General features: G+C 38.5%; 1 protein-coding gene and 1 long non-coding RNA gene across 3 annotated transcripts in view; one reads left to right on the top strand and one right to left on the bottom strand.

The window, feature by feature from the left end:
* The window catches only part of LOC144274007 (uncharacterized), a 41,510-nt gene extending 28,409 nt beyond the window's left edge, over positions 1-13,101 (bottom strand). Inside the window, exon 1 of the long non-coding RNA XR_013347833.1 lies at positions 13,091-13,101. This is a non-coding gene — a long non-coding RNA (uncharacterized LOC144274007). The remainder of the gene's footprint in view (positions 1-13,090) is intronic.
* OSBPL8 (oxysterol binding protein like 8) overlaps positions 1-21,690 on the top strand; it is a 190,503-nt gene that overhangs the window by 163,671 nt on the left and 5,142 nt on the right. For both annotated transcript variants that reach the window (XM_077832720.1, XM_077832714.1), the window contains 12 exons: positions 1,119-1,303; positions 2,917-2,998; positions 3,681-3,779; positions 6,477-6,573; positions 7,150-7,248; positions 8,888-8,985; positions 9,684-9,773; positions 16,049-16,185; positions 16,626-16,811; positions 18,152-18,239; positions 18,645-18,750; positions 19,427-19,532. In XM_077832720.1, the coding sequence (XP_077688846.1) occupies positions 1,119-1,303; positions 2,917-2,998; positions 3,681-3,779; positions 6,477-6,573; positions 7,150-7,248; positions 8,888-8,985; positions 9,684-9,773; positions 16,049-16,185; positions 16,626-16,811; positions 18,152-18,239; positions 18,645-18,750; positions 19,427-19,532 (1,373 nt within the window). The remainder of the gene's footprint in view (positions 1-1,118; positions 1,304-2,916; positions 2,999-3,680; positions 3,780-6,476; positions 6,574-7,149; positions 7,249-8,887; positions 8,986-9,683; positions 9,774-16,048; positions 16,186-16,625; positions 16,812-18,151; positions 18,240-18,644; positions 18,751-19,426; positions 19,533-21,690) is intronic.

Genomic DNA, 21,690 nt, shown 5'->3' on the forward strand with positions numbered 1-21,690 from the left:
TTAAATGAAGTTAAGAGGCTTCTTCACATTCTAGTTTCCCCCTTAATCAGAGAGGCCAGTAGTCACAAGATTTTCAGGGCTCAGAGATTGCTTTCGTTGCCTTCTATCTTTTAACAAATTTGTTAAGTTGATCTTCACAATGACTCTGACGTACCTTCTTCATGGCAAAGCTCCACCTGTCTGTGATGTCCTGAGCATCTGTGTGATTAAAAAGTAGCAGTCACCATAAAAAAATCACCAGTGCTATTTGAAATGGTAACAGTGAATCTGACTTGTTTGAGCCTCTCTCTTGTGGCTGTTCACTGCTAGAGACTTTTTTTTTTTAAGCAGCAGCAGGGAATGAACAAGATGTCAGATGATAATTTGTAGCCTACCTTAATGCTGCAGTTACCGATTTCTGCTCCAAAGATGTTTGAACTTTTTTTAGACAAAACCCGCAACTAGTTTTTTTTTGTTTTGTTTTTTTTTAAATTGGAAATAAGGTAGCTTCTTCTAAAATCCTGTTTTCCTTTCTTGAAACTCTTGAAAAGGGAAATATCTCCCTTTTCTTCTCCTAGTCTAGCAGAGTGTCTTCTGAAGATGTGTAGATGGGAGAGAAAGCATCCTCTTGCTGCTGCTAGAGGAAGGGAGGCATATGGAAGAGTGCAGGACATATCAAAGGGTAGAGGTGAGGGTGAAATGGGCAGATTCTTCTGCAACATTCAAAATGAGAAATTGATTAACGTAACCAATGGCCCCTGGCTGGCACATTCACCGCATGTGAGAGAAAAGGGAAACATATAGTTGATGGCTGGGAAAGGAACAGGCTTCTGACCATGGTCCCATCTAGAGGGCTCTCTTGATATAAAAAGTAATATAATTATTGTTGCAAACCCAATTCCTAAAAAAATTTCTAGATAGCATATTTGATTTGCTGTGTTAATCAGGTAGCATATATTAAACTTCTCAGAATGCCTCTAACGGGGGTAGTTCCCATACTCCTGCAGGTAGTTGGTTAGCTACCATGTATCTTAAACCTAACTTATTGTTTGTCCTAAATGTGTGTAGTTTTTTTCATAGGCTATGTTGAACTGTTACTGTGTTTCTACTTTTTCATCAACATTTTTTCCTGGTGGAAGGCAGGGGAGGCTTGTCAAACCGAAACAGTGTCGGAGGAGAACAAAAGCCTGATCTGGATGTTGTTGAAACAAGTCCGTCCAGGAATGGACCTCTCCAAGGTTGTACTGCCTACGTTTATCTTGGAACCTCGTTCTTTCTTGGACAAACTCTCTGATTACTACTATCATGCAGACTTCTTGTCTGAGTGAGTTAATTCTTTTCACTTTAAAAATAAACGTTATTAAATAGTGAAATGACTTTGCAAGGTTTTCTATCCATCCCGGTTAAACTGAAGCAGAGAACGCTGAATGTCTGAATGCTCATCTAACAATGTATTAAACACCGTATTGTGGGATTTCCTTGGCTTTTTACTTCCTAAAACTCATAAAATATATCTCAAAGGCAAATTTTCCTGGTCAGAAATTTATGATAACTCTGACAGAGAAATGTGCTTGTCAGTGCTACTAGAAACATAGGATAGGAACCTTTGGAAACTTCTGTTTTCCTATGCTTTAAGAAGTTAAGAGCCAGTTAGTGAAGGCAAAGGGAATTAAATTTCCTAACTATCTACAAAACAATACCATTTAAGTAGTCCAATTAAAGTGTTTTGTTAGCTATATGAGGGCCTAGATCAGTGGTTCTCAACCTATTTACCATTGTGGGTCGTATCCAATACTACCTGTCTAGCCCTGAGGATGTCACATGGGCCACAGGTCTGTGCTGATTGGGCTGCAAGCAGCCTGTGGGCCGCAGGTTGAGAACCACTGGCCTAGATGAATTCACTTGATTTATCTGAAAACCAAAAGGAATAAGAAGGATGTAAAATGGAATGCTTCACTTCAACTTGGAGTCCTGTGAAATTCTAAAGCAGTCTTCCCATACTGGAGAACTGTACAGATAAGATTTTGGGTGCAAGGGCCTAAGTACTATATCTTTGCAATGGCCATTCTGCCCAGAATTGGACATAATTGGCTTTGCAAAAGGAATAGTTTCCCTGTGACTTTTGGCTTTTAAGTGGGGGAAACACACAATTCTCTCAAGAGCCAACAGTTCTCCAGTCTGTTCTCAAGACTAGATTTTCTTGTTACTTTATTGTTTTGACAAATATTTAATAATAAACACAAAAAGGGCTCTACTTCACCCTACAATCCTAAAATGGGGATTACATCACGTGGATCAATGTCTGGATCAATGTCTGTCTACAGTATTAAGCTATATTAGAAAGGAACAAAAGTCCATAAAGGAAAACAAAATATTTAGTTGAATTTCAAGAATCCAACCAAGCTTTTTGATCATAAAATGAGCATTTTCTTGTATTCAAGAAGCTTATTGGGACTCAGTGTTGCTAACTTTCTCCTTGGACCTCACTAGTCTGACTAGCAGCAATATCTCCCCATCTACAGTAGGAAAAGTTTCCAGTGAGATATTTGGGAAGCAGTCTCTTGGTAATACTGTCAAATCTTTAAGAAGCATGACTTTTTTTTTTTTAAATTTGGCAGCTTCTTGGTCAACTGTATGCCAAAAGACATTCTTGATCTTTATTCTGAGTACTTTCTAACTATGTCTATTCAGTTACCAGTGAATCTGATAAAATTATTTGAAACATATGTACTTAAAATATAGGTGTGATTTTAAATTCCCCATGTGTACTCATTCAAAAACTTGTTACAAGATCTATTTTCTGGTCAATAGATAATATATTATAATGTATATCAATGTAAATGATAATATGCTGGTAGTAGATAATAATGGTAGAAGATCTATCATGTGTCTATTTCAATTTTATCTTTAATCCAGTAACTCTGTCATGTTTCATAGGGCTGCTCTTGAAGAGAATGCTTACAATCGTATGAAGAAAGTAGTGAAATGGTATTTGTCAGGATTTTACAAAAAGCCAAAGGTAACCTTTTGCATGTTCCTCTGCTATTAAAGGATGATCTTAATGTTTAATTATTTTAAAAGCAATATATACAAATATGAAGCTGCCTCTTATATTTGGACTCAAGCCATGGTTGAAATGGACTGCATTAATGCACATTTTTGGCAATGAATGTTGCAATATGCATTTTCAGCTAAATTGGGCAGTTCCTATATTCTTGATAGTCATGCTTTCAGTAAGGAACATCAATCTCAGTAGGAAATTACAACCAGGATTAAATAGCAACATTTTTAGTATTTTATACTTGGCCCCCTACTTGCCTCTTAGCACTTCTTCTTTCTAGCAGTGCTGATGGGAGGGGTATTGAATGACACACAGCTTGCCTCTGCTTAATTTCAGACAGAAGGACATGAGTGATTAAACCAGTTCTCCCACAACAGCCCAACTGCTCTATCCCCCATCATAAAATGTACACAGAATAAGAAAGGATCGCTGAAGTACTAATGAGTACCTGTTTCTACTCTTTGTCCCCCAGAATTCATGGGGTTATCTTCAAAGTTGGACTCTCTCTCATACAGTATATTCTAGTGTCCTCTGCTCTTTTTTCCTTTACATTTGATAGTGCTAATTCCATTTTCTGTAAACTGTTTTGCATTTTCTGTGATTGTATTGTCTGATTGAAATCTCCAATGTTTCTGTTCAGGGACTAAAGAAACCATACAATCCTATACTTGGTGAGACTTTCCGCTGCATGTGGATTCATCCCAGGACAAACAGCAAGACTTTCTATATTGCTGAACAGGTATTGGCAAAATAGGTTTTTGCTATTAATCTGACTTTTTAATATATGCCAGCAGTTAGTTAATTTTTGCTCTGCTTTGTTGAACAGATAAAATACAGTAACTCCTCACTTAAAGTCGTCCTGGTTAATGTTGTTTCATTGTTACGTTGATGACCAATTAGGGAACATGCTCATTTAAAGTTGTGCAGTGCTCCCTTATAACTTCGTTTGGCAGCTGCCTGCTTTGTCCACTGCTTGCAGGAAGAGCAGCCCGTTGGAGCTAGCTGGTGGGGGCTTGGAACCAGGGTGGACAGGCAGCCCCCCTATCAGCTCCCCGCTCCCCTAAGTTCCGTGTGCAGCAGCTGCCCAGCAGGCTATCAATTGCCAGCAGTTCAGCTGTCCCTCCTGCTGTCCCACTGCCATGTGTTGCTCCTGCCCTCTGCCTTGGAGCTGCTCCCTGGAGCCTCCTGCTTGCTGTGCCGGGGAGGGGTGGGGGCCGCTAATGTCAGGGTGTCCCCTGCTCCTGTATTCTGCTTACCCCATCTTCCATAGAGCGGGGGGACATACAACAGGGCTCAGGATGGAGGGAGCTTCCTGGCAGCAGCTGCCATCTCAGCTTGCTGATCTACTTAAAAAGGCAATGTACTTAGAGGGGGGTCAGCGTACTTAAAGGAGCAATGCGCATTTCTCTCTCACACATATGGTGTGTGTCTCTGTGTCTGCCATGTTGTCTACCCTCCCTCAATTCCTGCTGCCTTGTAGAATCTGAGGCTACATTAACAACGAGTTAACCCTTGCGGGCTCAGGCAATTGCTAGTTTATCATTTAGCAGTAAGATATTCCCTAGGAAATAGCCCACCTCTGACTTCACCACCTCAACCAAGCTTCACAATCATCCTCGCTGTGTACCAGTATTAAATTGTTTGTTTAAAACTTATACTCTGTGTGTGTGTGTGTGTGTGTGTGTGTGTATATATATATATATATAAAATTTAAAAAAATATTGTCTTTTGTCTGGTGAAAAAAATTTCCCTAGCACCTAACCCCCCCTATTTACATTAATTCTTATGGGGAAATTGGATTCACTTAACGTCGTTTCACGTAAAGTCGCATTTTTCAGGAACATAACTACAACGTTAAGCGAGAAGTTACTGTAACAATATTCTGTGTAGTCATAGTTACCCCAATTTGGCAAGGTACTTAACATTTCTGAGTAGTCCCAGGGCTCCTTAATACTGGCTCAGTATCTTGCTGAATCTGAACCAGTATTTAAGAAATGATTTGATGTCTTTGTTTGAATGTCTATTTGCTTAGGGGAATGGCTGCTACATGAATTACTAAGTGTCTGAACACTACATCAAGAGCAGATGCTGATTTTGGGAGTGGAGGGACAAAGTTTCACTCATTCAAATAATAGTGTTTCTTAGGCCATCTTCTCAGGGAAGTCAGTGTTAGTCTCCTATAAGGGCTCTGCGGCAGTATCATGGAGGAGAAAAAGGGTTATTCACCAGCAATAAGTTTTGTCTGTGAATGTAATACTGTCATGTTGATCCTCTGTCTCAGAGCCAAGCCACAAATAGTGTTTCTAAAGGCACAGAGGGGAACTAAGGGATGGGTAGAAGAACTGGTATATTTGTACCCTTGACCTATGTAGTGTTGGGATTGAGGAATTGTGCACATATTCCTACCTGCTACTCAAAAATAGTTCCTTGGCCATGTGGGTAGGCACCCATCTCTTACAGTGGGGCTGTAGCGAGACACTACTATTAAGTAACCTCTAGTCTACTAGCTTCTCTTTCTGAAAAATAAAAATAACATGGCAACTAGCTCTGGAACTTGGCAGAGGAGGCAGTAAAACAACTGCAGCCAGTAGGCCAGGAAAATCCAAGCATATGGTACTTCTGGTCCAAGCTGAGGTGGAAAACCTGGGAATTAGGACACTCCGACCAGGCAAATGCATGCTTCCAGCTAGTGAGACAATTCGTGTGTTCTAGGGTTTGAGATTAATTATTAAAGCGTAGTGGTGCTTGCAAGGGACAAACAGTGCTAAGTACATGAAAAGTATACAAGAAGTTCTGCAGACAACCTTGATCTTTAATGGTACTCTGGATTTGTACTAGACATAGGTGGTTATACAAGAGATTTCTTAAAGATAATATTTGAGACACTTATTTTTGTAATAGTCTATCATTTGAAGTTTTCTAGTTACACCTTGAATTCAGTAAGGATGTTGACTTTGTTTGATCAGAGTATATCTTTAAATATGTCTTGACTTCTGTCTATAAAAATTTCCTATATATGGCTTTCTTTGGATTTTAAATCATGTGCACTTTTGATACGTGCTTTCTGTAGCTTACTTAGGGCTTGTCTACACTACCCGCCAGATCGGCGGGCTGCGATTGATCCAACGGGGTTCGATTTATCACATCTAGTCTAGACGTGATAAATCAACCGTTGAGCGCTCTCCCGTCGACTCCGGTACTCCACCACAATGAGGAGCGCAAACGGAGTCAACAGGAGAGCGTCAGCTGTCGACTCACTGCAGTGAAGATACCGCGGTAAGTAGATCTCAGTACATCAACTTCAGCTACGCTATTCATGCAGCTGAAGTTACATAACTTAGATTGACCCCGTGCGGTAGTGTAGATCAGTCCTTATTAGAACAAGAATTATTGCAACACTTCAACTGCTTGTGTTCAACTTTGTTGCATTCAACAGGTGTCTCATCACCCCCCAGTATCTGCCTTCTATGTTAGCAACCGAAAGGATGGATTTTGCCTTAGTGGTAGTATCCTGGCCAAATCCAAGTTCTATGGTAAGTTCTTTATGCTTTTTTATATACAGTGGAGACCTGATTATCCAATCTAATAGGGACCAGATCGGATAACCAAAAATCCAGATAAACCAGAGAACGGGTGGCTGGGACTCCCACTGCAAGCCCTGGGTGGCTAGTGGTTCGATAAATATGGAGTGACAGATAATGGAGGCTCGGTTAAACTGGGTTCTACTGTATTATTACACAAGGAATCCATAAAAAGTTGGAAATGCAATTAGATGTTTTTATTAAATAAATGCAAGGAGTGCCTAAAATTCTAAGGATTATTTAAACAAAGAAACTGTGCTTTAAAAACTTTATTTACAAACCATTAAGAATCAAGTCACTTATTGGCATCTCCTTCTTCCAAATAGAAGTGCTCTATTAATGGCTTTGGTATAGATGCTATATTTTGTAAAGGGGATGCTCTACAGCATACGGGCTTCAGTATAAGGACAGAATGCAACAGAGGATGACCCAGTCTCTTCAATCTATTGCTCACTTACTGAAAATTGCTGCCTATTGTCCATTGGTTTTGAAAAATACATAGTGTAATTTGGTTTCCTTGTCTTTCAGGGAATTCATTATCTGCCATATTGGATGGAGACGGTCGACTAATGTTCCTAAATAGGGGAGAAGATTATGTAATGACCATGCCATATGCACATTGTAAAGGTAGATTTTTCCCCTTATTCAGAAGGTGGAAATGTTACAAAATTAGATGTTATCATAAGCTGTGGATAGGCTTGAGTTAGAGAGAACCTACTCTAAAGTGAAGTTGTCTGAACACACAAAACATTATTATATGCAGGTTCTTCCAGACCTGACGAAGAGCTCTCTGTGGCTTGAAAGCTTGTCTCTCTCAGCAGCAGAAGAAGTTGGTCCAATAAAAGATACTAACTCATTCACCTTGTCTCTCATGCATAACATTGACGGTTCTCTAATTCTATGCTTCCACATCTGTTAATAGAGCAAGTACATCTGTGTGGAGGGGCTCCTAGTTCGTGCTGTATTTTTGTTGTGGTAAATTTTGAAGAAAATCATGTGACTTTAATGACAAAAATATATAAAGCCACCTGCAATTGCAGTAAAAGTAATTAATGAAGTCAAGGGCTTGGGCCTATTTTTTTTTTTTTAATTTTCTTTTTTAAGGAACAAACCAATCGAAATGCACCATTGCTTCCTGCTGGAGATCTTAATATTTTAAACCAGTTTTTAAAAAGGGGTACCTAATTACTATTCTGCTTTTTACCCTCTTCTAGATTTTATTTCTTAACTTGGTCTTATCAGGGAACATAAGAAATTATACTTCTTACCCAACCATATGTACAAAAATGTGCTCACACACCATCTTAATTCAGCCAGATTTCACTTCATTCTTTCACTGTTAAACCAGCCCTTGAGCTTGTGATCACAAGATACACTGCAGTGCAGCACTGGGGCAAGGGGAGGGAGCGGATGCTGTTCTTCAGCTTAAATATTGAACTGGTGGTTTAGCTGCCTAGCTGGAAATAAAAGATCCCTTTGAGACTCCCCAAAATAGTTGAGGATGAACCATTTGTCATGGCTAACATTGTCAATTAATTTTAAAATGTCGGTGTTCCATTAGTGAATGTCAAAAAGTCTAATAGCCAAGGGTGTATATATGATATGAGTACAGTGGGCTATTTATTGTCCATTTGCCTGTAATCGTTTCACTCTCTGAGAAGTGAGTGCTTTTTATGAAGCTATTTGGACAGGTGCTGGGTGTTGTGGTGATGAGAAACAGTACAAAACACTTACATTCAAATGGGACTAATTTTAACCCAATTTGCTGTTTATTCCAATACATATATTCTCTGGCAGAGACTGGACAAGTGTCTGCCCCAAATGCTGCCACTTCCATGTAAGACGTTGCATTGTAGCCGAATAGTGTAAACAGAATTAACTCCAGTTAGCTGGATTTTGGAAATCTTAGCTATGGTCGTCTCACTTCTTTCCAGATTTTTTAAAATTTATTTCATGCCAGAAAGGGAAGAACTTTTGTGTAGTTCTGTGACAAACAGATATAAAATATATTATGTAATGTATCAGCATCCACAGAGTAAAGGGCTGCACATACTCATGATTAGGAGACATCCCCTGAAGAGAAGATAAACTGGCTCTCTTGGCTATCCCTTTTTCCACCTGGCACCAATAAACATTCATTCTAAGGTTTTTTTTACAAGAATTTAGTGCTCATGTGTATCTTGCTCAGTTATCAATAAAAAGCAACTGGGCATTATAGGGGAACTCTGTTTGCATGTTATGTAACACAAATTATGTTTTCCTGCAGGAATTCTTTATGGCACAATGACTTTAGAGCTTGGGGGAACTGTCAACATTGCATGTGAGAAAACTGGATACAGTGCAACAATTGAATTCAAACTAAAGGTAAGAGGGCTCTGTATGTGGGCACAAGGGGAATTAAGAAAAATGGATGTAGCTCTTACCAGGTCACTATTCAGATTTTCAGAGTTGGTATTGATTTAACTCTTTTCTTGGAAAATGTATAGTTTCTTTATGCTAATTGCTGTATATCAAGCTATGTTAATCAAACTAATCACAACAAAGTGACTGTGGTACTAAAAGGAACAGTATCATTAATATCTACATTGATCATTAGGTAGAATACTCTTCTGGGTCCAAAGGTCAGGAATTGGGCCCTTTGCTGGGACTTGGGCCCGACCTTAGCAGTGCACCATCACACTGATACAGTGCTGTTAGACTCATCCAACGGATGACACTTTGGTTTAAATATCTCAAAACCCTTTCTCTCTGTCCAGGTAAAATTCAAGGGTTGTCCGACCCTCTTTAGATCAGTCAGGGATCATGTCACGTTTTGACCAATAGTCCTTATGTTAATAAAACTGTTTCAGCATAGCTTTTGAGAAATGATGGGATGACTGAACAAGATGTCATGGGCTCAGCTTTAACCCATGGATTAAATAGCCATGCTATGGGTTATTTTAAAGTAATTTTGGCTGTCACACCAGAGATTTCGTAACTATATGTTTTTGTCCTAATGTTTGACTTTGCTAATTTTTTTAGTGAGAGATAATGTTAGAGTATTTTTCTTTTTTGTTTTGTAGCCATTTTTGGGCAACAATGACAGTGTTAATCAAATATCAGGGAAAATTAAACTGGGCAAAGAAGTTCTGGCTACTTTGGAGGGCCATTGGGTAAGTAGTGAATGTGTCTATAAAATAAACTATTCCTGTTTTGCTAGTAATGTCAAGTAAATAGCACTCTCCCTTCAAATTTGTTTTAAATTCACCTACATATAAAGCTACTTCATTCTGGCTGTAAACACTGGCACTTGAAAAGATGCAGCTCATGATAATAGATATCTTACTATATATATTCAGCTCTCAGGAATGACTCTGGAATCTAGATAATGCTGATTTTAAATGACCCTCTTGTTTTCGTTACTTTGTGTACTCCTGAAAGGTGCAGAGTTGGACGAGAAGGGTGGCAGTGCATTTGTGAGTGACATACAGTGTTCATGGAAAAAAAAATCAGTGGCATATATGGCACATACACAACGACATAATATATATCCATATATAATGTAATACAAACTAAGTGAACTAAAATGGGGGTGGGAGCGGAAAGGGAATTGAGGTAAGAGCCTGGCATGGAGTGGCATGGGGACTCTGAAAGGAGAAACTGAGGCAGACACAACTGTTGTGCTGTGGCCTGCTGCAGGAGGGCACTCCAGACAGGGTCATCCTATCACAGATAGCTAGTAGGGACTCTGGTAAGTGGTCAGCTTTCAAAAAATATATATGGGCTGTCAAATGACTAAAAAAAATTCGCAATTAATGGCAAGATTAAAAAGAGTTGTGATTAATTGCAGTTTTAATCGCACTGTTAATAATAGAATACCAATTTTAATTTATTATAAATATTTTGGATGTTTTTCTACATTTTCAAATATATTGATTTCAGTTACAACACATAATACAAAGTGTACAGTGCTCACTTTATATTACCGTATATACTCGTTCATAAGCCGAATATTTTTCGTAAAAAAGTGACGCATCAAAGAGCGGGGGTCGGCTTATAAATGGGTCTACACCAAAATTTGATGATTTTAAACTCTATGAAATCATTGAATTGAATATCTAATACGTTGTCGTTTTGTTTACCTGGAGCCACTTCCCACAGCTCCCATTGGCTCGGAATGGCAAACTGCGGCCACTGGGAACTGAGGAGCTCTGTGCCTGCGAACACTCCTTGACGGGCCGGGAGCTGAAGTTTGCCAACCCCTGAAATATAGGGTCGGCTTATGAAAGGGTTATACAGTTTTTACCATCTTTACTTATCCATCTTGGGGGGGTCGGCTTATAAACAAATCGGCTTTTGATCAAGTATATACAGTACTATTTTTTATTACAAATATTTGCATTGTAAAAAAAGATAAACAAAAGAAATAATATTTTTCGGTTCACCTTATACAAGTACTTTGCTTGATCCGTGGTCTTATAGTGATTGTAAAACCCTGTAAGCATACTCTGTCGTGACTGGCAGGATTCATTTGCTATTGGTGGGTTATTTGTAGCACAAGAACTGGAGGCGAAAGCACATAGGCAGTACTGCAGACTTGGTATTGGAACCAGCTACAGATAACTGTCTTTTTATCCAGAGAACCATCCAGAAGTTTTTTACAAATAAACTTCCTATTCAAAAGACCTGACCTTCTGCTGCTTTGCGCCGTTAATTTTTGCTGATATTTAATCACTCCAGATCATGAGAACACAGTAGAACTGTGCCAGTGTCCACTAAATGATGAAGTACAGTATGTGAAGAGGGTCAGAACAAAGGTGTGCGATTAATTCTTGTGGGGAAAAAAATGCATTGATTTGTTTTGTGTTAATCGCTTGTGTTAACTGGGTTTGACAGCCATAAAAAAATAATTCTATATTTGTAATTTGCACTTTCATAATAAAGAGATTGCACTAGAGTATTTGTATGAGATTAATTGAAAAATACTATTTATTTTGTTTCTTTTTCACAGTGCAAATATTTGTAACAAAAAATAATAATATAAATTAAGCACTGTACATTGTATTCATAAACTAGGGAAATGCAACCAAATGGAGCTACCATAAAGTGGGTGCAAAACTGGTTGGAAAACCGTTCCCAGAGAGTAGTTATCAGTGGTTCACAGTCAAGCTGGGAAGGGCATAACGAATGGGGTCCCTCAGGGATCAGTTCTGGGTCCAGTTCTGTTCAATATCTTCATTAATGATTTAGATAATGGCATAGAGAATACACTTATAAAGTTTGTGGACAATACCAAGCTGGGAGGGGTTGGAGGACAGGATTAAAATTCAAAATGATCTGGACAAACTAAAGAAATGGTCTGAAGTAAATAGGATGAAATTCAATAATCACAAATGCAAAGTACTCCATTTAGGACGGAGCAATCAGTTGCACACACAAAAAATGGGAAATGACTGCCTAGGAAGGTGTACTGCGGAACGGAATCTGGGGGCCATAGTGGACCACAAGATTAAATATGAGTCAACAGTGTAACACTGTTGCAAAAAAGCGAACATCATTCTGCGATGTATTAGCAGGAGTGTTGTAAGCAAGACACGAGAAGTAATTCTTCCGCTGTACTCCTAGCTGATTAGGCCTCAACTGGGGTATTGTGTCCGGTTCTAGGCGCCACATTCAGGAAAGATGTGAACAAATTGGAGAAAGTCCAGAGAAGAGCAACAAAAATGATTAAAGGTCTAGAAAACTTGACCTATGAGGGAAGATTGAAAGAATTGGGTTTGTTTAGTCTGGAGAAGAGAAGATGGAGAGGGGACATAACAGTTTTTAAGCACATAAAAGTTTGTTACAAGGAGGAAGGAGAAGAATTGTTCTTCTTAACCTCCGAGGATAGGACAAGAAGCAATGGGTGTAACTTGTAGCAAGGGAGGTTTAAGTTGGACATTAGGAAAAATTTCCTAACTGTCAGCGTGGTTAAGCACTGGAATAAATTTTCTAGGAAGGTTGTGGAATCTCCATCATTAGAGAGTTTTAAGAGTAGGTTAGACAAACACCGATCAGGAATGGTCTAGATAATACTTAGTCCTGCCATGAGTGCAGGGGACTAAATTAGGTGACCTCTTGAGGACCCTTCTAGTCTTATGATTCTGTGTTGTAACTGAAATCAGTATATTTGAAAATGTAGAAAAACATCCAAAAATATTTATAATAAATTTAAATTGGTATTCTATTATTGTTTAACAGTGCAATTAATCACGACTATTTTTTAATCGAGTTCATTTGTTTTGCTTTATAGCTTGTGTTAACTGCGATTAATTGACGGCCCTATATGTACAAAATATACACACACATATATAATATATGTATATATTATAAAATTAATCTAGTTGCCTGCTTTTGTACAGTGATTCTAGTATTTTATTTCTAAAGGGATTGGAATAATTATAAAAGTTATTTGCAAAGCCACTGTATATAATTTTAAAAAACCACTTACCCAAAGTCCTGTGGGCCACTTGTACATTAATGTAATGTAATGGCTGTAACTTCGTAGATGGATTTCTTCTGCAACATCAAAAGAATATGGCTTTGGGAAAGCTCAGATGAGAGGTGGGAAGGAAATCCCAGGAGCTTCTAAACTAAAAATAGGACAAATGCTCTTCTAGTCTTGTCCTTTTGGACATTAGCACGTACCAGTGTCTTTTATTTAAGAAATAATATTTGCAGTTCACCATTTAAAATTCCAAACTTTGTCTAAACCAACAGGGTATCTAATTTTTTTCAGCTTAACATAATTTTTCTTTTCATTTAGATATTCAACCAAAACTGCTTAACTACCTATTGTAGAGTATAAGGCTTAATCTTAAACGAGTACAGGATCTGTCGCACGGCCCTGTTAGGTAGCTTAAACCTACATTTTAGGCTTAATGGGTTTTCAGGTGTGTGTATTACAGGATTATAGGCGTCCAAAATATTAATATGAAAAATGTTTTCATTGTTTTAAAACTGAACTGAGAACAGTTTTTTGAGGGGTAAGTGGGGATTTAAAATATTCCTCTACTGTGTTGAGAACACAATAACATTATGCCAACATATTAGTACCAGATAGTGACAAGTGACAAGATTTTTAATCTCCCCAGTCAAAATACAAACATTAAAGACAGCATAAATATTGCAAAATAAACTAGATGTTTAAAATACTAAGTTCTAGTGCAATAATCTATGGTAGTGCTAAAACCTAATATGAAACTTTTTCAAATCTCTTACGTAGATCTTGAAGGGTACAAGGCACAATCTTCATTTAATGCTTAGAGTATAACTTTTTAAGAGTTTTTTAAAAAAAATCTCTAATATTTGAAGAGCTCTTTTTTTAATACCACACAGTTTTTTCAAACAACTCATCACAAAAGATTGCTTGGCCCAGGCAGCTGGAAAGGAGGAGATTGCATACTTGGGATTTTTGTGTACTGCAAGATGCTCTTCAATGTTACTCATCAAAATTTTTTTTAATTATTAACCAAAACTCTGTACAAAAGTAGCATGTGCTCAGACTACTTATTCTTCTTTATAATAAATGTTCTAGCTTCTCTAAAATACAGAATTTAATGCACAAAAATAATCCAACCTGCCACAATGGTATAAAAACACTCCCAAACTCATCAGAAACAAATAACGCTAAGCAGAACCCAGCTGCACCCCATTCTCTGAGAGCAGGTCTATGAATAAATAGATAAGTTCAGGTCAAAATTGTAGAGAATAGGGGAAATATCTGTATTATTTTTTTATTAATATCTCTCGTTCCTTAGCGTACCTGCTTGAGTCATAATCAGAGTCTCCCTCAGAAACTCAGAAAGTAACATAGGCCAAAATGTATGCTGAGATTTTTGCATTATTCTGACACAGATCTGCTCTGAAGAATGTAGACAATCAGGTCTGAATCTGAACAGTTTTCCAATAAACCGATTTTAAAGCAAAAACTGCCATTGTTCTAAACGTTCTACTGCAGGGATGGACAAACTTTTTGCCCGAGGGCCACATATGGGTATGGAAATTGTATGGCGGGCCATGAATGGTCACAAAATTGGGGTTGGGGTGCAGGAGTGGGTGAGGGCTCTGGCTTGGGGTGCAGGCTCTGCAGTGGGACCAGAAATTAGGAGTTCAGGGTGCAGGAGGGGGCTCTGGTCTGGGGCAGGGGGTTGGGGCACGGGGGGGATGAGGGCTCTAGGTGGGGGTGCAGGCTCTGGGGATGAGAGCTTTGGGATGCAGGAGGGTGCTCCAGGCTGGGACCGAGGGGTTCGGAGGGCGGGAGGGGGATCAGGGCTGGGGCAGGGGATTGGGGTGCAGGAGGAGGTCAGGGGTGCAGGCTCTGGATGGTGCTTACCTCAAGCAGCTCCCAGAAGCAGTGGCATGTCCCTCCTATGGGGAGGCATGGCCAGGCAGCTCTGCGTGCTGCCCTTTCCGCCAGCACTGCCCCTGCAGCTCCCATTGGCTGCGGTTCCTGGCCAATGGGAGCTGCGGGGGCACCGGCAATGGTCCGAGCCTCCTGGTTGCCCCTGCACATAGGAGCCAGAGGGGGAGACATGCCGCTCCTTCTGGGAGCTGCATGGAGCCACGCCACGCTCCCCGGCTGGAGCAGGGTAAGCCTCAGATCCTGCTCCCGGGCGGGAGCTCGAGAGCCAGATTAAAACATCTGAAGGGCTGGATGCAGCCCATGGGCCATAGTTTCTCCATCCCTGTTCTACTGTCTGAATTCAAGCTGAGACAATCTGAATTCATCAAACTTTATACTAATCAGGACAGTCACCCTGCTTGAGAACTCTTTGACATTAGAGTCTCTTCCATCACATCACAACTACTGCGTATGATTTCAAGAACTCTTTATGCTTCTGCCAGTGAGATTCAGAATATGATCTCTACCACTGGTGTTTTAGCCTCATTCCTTTCCACTTCCTTGGTAACAATCAAATACTTCAAATACTAATATTTATAAGTAGAAAAGTAGAAAATCCATTAAATCAGTTTCTTTGAAATTTAAATAGTCCTGTCAAGTCAAATTTATCCCCAAATGTAGCTTTTTGTAGGAATGTGCTTTTACATAATTTAAGAATATTAAAAATGTTTCCATAAACTTATTTTCCAATCGAAAGTTTAACAAGAATATGGCAGTGAAATATACTGCAGCATTGTGCTGTGTAGTGCATTAGAACCTGACTGAAATTGCCTCACACATTTAATAATCTAAGTTAGTAGTAGTAGCAGAGACAAGGAAATCTGTTTTTGAGCTATGACTTTTGAGCATTCCCAGCCAGGTGTGTCAAAAGGGAATAACAAAGTCTTCATTTGCAAAAAGTTCTGTATCCAGGGTCTCTGTTCCTCAGATTTGTTCTTGCTGGCTTTATTTAAGGCTGCTACAATTTTTGGTAACTAAAGTCATTAAAAATGTTGAACTTTATAGGACAGTGAAATTATTATTAGCGACAAAAAGACAGACATTTCAGAGACCTTCTGGAATCCAACATCTGAGATCAAGCAGCGCAGATTAACAAGATACACAGTGAAATTTGATGAGCAGGATGGCTTTGAGTCAGAGAAGTAAGTTCATGAACTATTAGCTCCTGGTCTTTTAGTTAATTACATAAAGAAGAGTATATATGCTGTTTGACAAATAAAATATGGAAGAGAGCATGACCTACTGTTAAAGCATAAGATTTGGAGATGGTGATCTGGATTTTAATTCTGATTATCCTGAAAACTTATTTTTGTGAATCTGAGCAAGTCACTTACCTTCTCTGTGCTTCAGATTCCCAGTCTGTAAAATGGAGAGAAATAACACCTTTAAATGCAACCTTATTTACAGAAGTTCCAATGTAGGAAAACGTAAATAAAATAAAACTAGCAAACACAATAATGCAGTAAATAGTAACTTTATAAATTGATCATCAATCTCATTTTACCTCTATCAAAGCAATATTTGTAGTTATTTCTGTCATCCTGATTTTGATTCTTTCACCCTTACTACATTACTTTGCTAGACTTTGGCAACAGGTGACTCGAGCTATAACCAACAAAGATCAGACAGAAGCTACTAATGAGAAATGTGTTCTGGAGGATGCTCAGAGAAAAGCCGCCAAAGAAAGGAAACTGAAGGGTGAAGAGTGGACCTGCAAACTGTTTGAACAGGATTCAATCACCGGAGAATGGCACTACAAATATGCAGAGTGAGTGGTGGAGTGTTTTGCTTACAGTTTAAACTATTCTACATATTTAAAGGAGTTGTTACGTAGAGAAAACTTGTTTTATAGTGTCAGGATTGAAAGAACATGAAAATGTGGATGAGTCCACACTTGTCCAAGTGGTAATGAGTAGTCTTATATCTCTATTCACCTAAAGCCATTTCCACACTACAACATTAAACTTAATGTATAAACTTGCATGGGGTTGGCTTTGGATGTAGTTAGTGTCTACAAAAAGACATGGCTGATGCTCAGTTAAGTAACTGTACTGGATAGTAGTAATTTGCTGCTAAGAGGGTCAGACTGGCTCTTGTTTTTTCTTCTTACAACTAGTTCAGCGTGCTTTTTTGACAAGACCCCCTACTTGGGTCCACACAGCTCTGTTCTCCTGACAAGTGTGACACACACTGAATAGCTCACTGTTAAAGGCTTATATTGGTGCTATGCATCAGAAGGTGGAGGTGTAACTCTGCAACTATACAAACAAATGTGAAACTTGAGTCCAGTCTTGGCACTGATCCACATCCTCAATTCCCACTGACTTCCAAACAGTTCAGCAAGAAGAGCAATGGCAGAATTGAGCCTTTTACCAGTAGCAGTTACCACAGGATCAGCATGCAAAGTCTTCTGTTCCTTTTTCAATTGAAGTATTAATTTGTACTAAAAAGGGGGAAAAGTAAAATATTGAGGGATATTATACCCATATAAGAATGTAGTAGGCCTGAAATCAATGTTATATCTAGCTTTGTGCTGACAGTTGGTTCCAGAGCTATATACCTTACTGTAAACTCTATCGTACATAACAAATTTTCACAACTGACAAAAATAGCCTTAAAACTTTCTACACTCCATATAAACCAGTGTTTTTCCTTGTCTTGCACTTTCAAAGAGAGACAAAGCAACAAGATTTTTCTTCCCCGGTTCCAGAATGTGGTATGTTTATGTAACATGTCAGGAAATCTTTAAATATCTTTTGTTATGTTACTGGCATAACAAAAAGGCTATCAAAATTGAGTGATACTCTGGCAGGCATTCTCAATAGCCAGGGTAGGGATTGACCTGTGCATGGAGTCTGAGTTATCATATCATCTTTGGGTGTATATTCCTTCCAAGTCTGAGCTGAGGCACATCAACAGGGTAATATGTGGAGGCTTACATCACTTATGCCTGTTCTCTACTCATCTTGTGAGGAGTTCTGAATCTTTTGAATGTCATACTGGCACCTTTCTCTCAAAATATTTGCTTGAAAGCTTTCCTCAACAGGAAAATGAAAATGCCTCTGATTTGTTATACAGTAACACTGTGTTCATTCTGCTTCTGTGTAGAACCAGACCATGGGATCCACTGAATGATATGATACAGTTTGAAAAAGATGGTGCCATCCAAACAAAAGTCAGGCATCGGACACCAATGGTACGTTCTGGCTTTGTAATTGTTCTCAATAAACAGTGAGGTCAGACACTTGCAAATGTCAAGTTATAAATCTAGAATTCACCAAAGCACTAGAGTGGTTCTTCACCCGTGTCCTACAAAGGTGTAGTCCAGTCAGTCCCAGCCTCTCACTCTCCTGCTGTTCGCTATGTAGGAAAACTGACATAATTGGATAGGTATTGAAAGTTATGTTACCTTAATTCCACTTACAAAAAACATCCACACTTGTTTTAATTAATCTGATGTAAACCCTCCAAAACCTCTAGGATATCGTTTTCAAATATTAACTCAGGCTTCTAACACACAGCCATTATTATAATAAACCAACAGCTTTTTCACCAGAATGTTTGATTCTGTGCAGATAAGTATTTCGGTTGTGAATTGCAGGTTAGTGTTCCAAAAATAAAACGAAAGCCAACCAGTCAGTCGAAGAAAGGAGAGTGTGGATTCTCTTCCCCAGAACCTGATAACCAGGACTCCTCGGGAAGTGAAGGTAGGATAAGCTGCATCTGTTCAGCAAATTGCATTGTTTTTCTGTTCAGTTAGACGGAGCACTGCTACAGTACAGTCATGCATTTACTTTCCTATTCTTTATTATCCCAAGATATTTGTGGTATAAAATAACTATTGGAATATGATAAGTTACAGTACTAGTGGATTACTGTGTGCCTTCATAGAAATACAAAAAATGCATAGCACAAGAAAAGCAGGTAGCCCATGGTATTAGTAGCGAGATATCTGAAACTTTCTTACATTTTATAAACATAGGGCTGTAATTTAAGTAGGCTTTACTACTTTATATAGTTAGTATTTGTGGTACAACTACTGTGTTCGTTCACTTGTTAAAAAAAGGATTAGTCTCTATATTAAGAAAGCAGTTGTTTAAATATATAGCTCATTAGGTTTATATAACAATGAAATGTGTGTAAATAATTGTTGGCACTGTTTATAATCTTAAAACTTCTATACTCAGTTGAAAAAGATTAAACATTTCAGTTGTGGATTTCCTGTGATAGAAGTGACTGGAACAAAGCTTTCAGCAGGACCTCAAATTGGACAATTTCACCTAACTGTGTTTTCTAAATAGTTTTATCGTAGGATTAAAGGAGTTTAGATTTGGATAAATTAGTAATTCTAACCAATTGCATCTGTCTGGCATATCTTCATAGCACAACTACTAAAGCATAATACAAGAATCAGAAAGAAGGGGGCAGACCTTGGTGAACTACAAAGTGCCATTGAATCTATAAAAGAAACACAAGAAGACATTAAGAGGTAGTATTCGATATGATATTTTAAAATATATTTTAGCGTATCAGGCTTGTTCTGCTTAAAATAAGTTAGGAATATAAACTGTTCTTATTTAATTTTCACTTTCCTGGTTTAAATATATCAAAACAGAACCTTCTGCTGAAAAATGGACATGTTTATTGTTCTTGTTGTCATTAATTCTGCTTTGTATAATGTACTCTGGAGTAGGTCAAAGAAAACGATATTGCTGCTCTAACAAGCCTGATTACTTCGTCTCGGATTCAGAAACTGGGTAGATACAGTGATTAATGCAGATCAACTTCACTGTATGTTTGTCAAATTACAAGTAGGTTTACTGGAAATAAATACCATGGGAATTCCATATATAGCACAAATGTTGGGTCACTGGATTTTTTTAGTATTCCCATTGTTTTCTGGAGTGTTTGGTTTTTTTTTTTTTAAAGTTTCTACCCCTTCCTTATGTGAACCAATGCAGTGTTGTTTTTATGATACTGCAGAGGGATTTTGCCTAATTCTTATCATTAGCATATTAACTATGAAACCAAAGGATGACTCTTTAAATGTCAGTATGTTTACTAAAATAACCGATAGTGAAATAGTTAAGATAGCGCTTGAGAGGCCAACTTCATGCATCTCATTGCATGATTGGGTCCTAAATGTCCAAACAAATATTGAGTTTTACTTACTTGTTGGACTTCACTGTAAAGCTATTGCAGGAAGGGGAAGGCAAAAGCTCTCCGGGGATTTGAAGTTTACTCAGGGAGAGACGATATGGAGATAGCTTAATTTAAGTGGGAATGAAAGAGCTCAAGGAGGGAGAGGAATTTAAAGAACGATAACAAAAATAAAAAAATAAACTGAAATAGTCATTTCTTTAAAGCTTCTTAATAGCAGCTAACTTACTACTACGGTTGCCAATTTTGGTTAGATGCATTCCTGGAGGTTTCATCACATGGCATAATCTTTCATTAAAAATTCATCTTTAATTCCTGGAGACTCCATGACAATCCTGGTGGGTTAGCAACCCTATTTACTACACAGTTCACTTAGAATTGTCATGTGTGTTGAAGAAATGTACTTAAATTTCCACAGATTTTTTAATTTTTCTGCCAAATCAAGGGAACGACCTCATTATTTTATTGATCCTAGTTACAAAGCTTTTTTAATTTTTAATTTTAAACATTCAATTTTACCTCTATTCATAAATTATAAATACCCCTTTTATATAATGTGTTTCTTGGCTGCAAAAGAGAAGTTCCGTAGATTCGATGCTGAAGAATTAACCTGATCTTAATTGCCTTCACACTACACAGCTGCATATTGGTAACTGGAAGATTATTGATTTTCAGTTGTGATATGCAGGCATTTGAAATATGTTGTACATCAAAATAAAGTTACAGACTGCTTTGCGGATGTTGGGATTAAAACAGTTGTGTTTTTCTAGTAGTTTGTGTATGTATTACTTTGAGATTGATATTCTTTTTCTTTCTGCTACCTTCAATAGCCAACTACAAAACAGGGTTTGCATTATTTAACTCAGGGGTCAGCAACCTTTGGCACTCGGCCCATCAAGGTAATCCACTGGCGGGCCACGAGACATTTTGTTTACATTGACTGCCACAGGGACGTGCTGGCTGCCGCTTCCCGCAGCTCCCATTGGCCGGAAACGGCAAACTGCGGCCACTGGGAGCTGTGGGGGGCCATGCCTGCAGATGGTCAACGTAAACAAAATGTCCTGTGGCCCCCCCACCAGATTACCCTGTTGGGCCGCATACCGAAGTTTGCTGACCCCTGGTTTAACTGAAGAGAATGTGTTGACTAGTATCTATTGAACATGAAGGAAAATGCAATTCTTGACTATGTTTCTGCTTTGCCGTATTCTTACTTGCAGACTCCAAGGCCTTCAACAATATGAGGAGTTTGGGATGAGAAATGTTAGTTTCCTGCCTTTTTATTTCTCATTTTAGGTCTTTTATTTTTTTTTGTTGGGTTAGTGTCTTGATATTGTGTATCTAAAAGCCCAGTAGAATTACATCAATTAACCTTTTCTCCAAAAGCTGAAAGAAAATAGCCTCTTGATATTTCATGGTGTTCCTAACAGAAGACAGATAATGTAAGAAACTGTTTCAATCATCTGGATGTCTACTTAAGAGAGTTTCTT

This window comes from Eretmochelys imbricata, chromosome 1 (genome assembly GCF_965152235.1).
Source record: "Eretmochelys imbricata isolate rEreImb1 chromosome 1, rEreImb1.hap1, whole genome shotgun sequence".
Classification (NCBI taxonomy): Eukaryota; Metazoa; Chordata; order Testudines; family Cheloniidae; genus Eretmochelys; species Eretmochelys imbricata.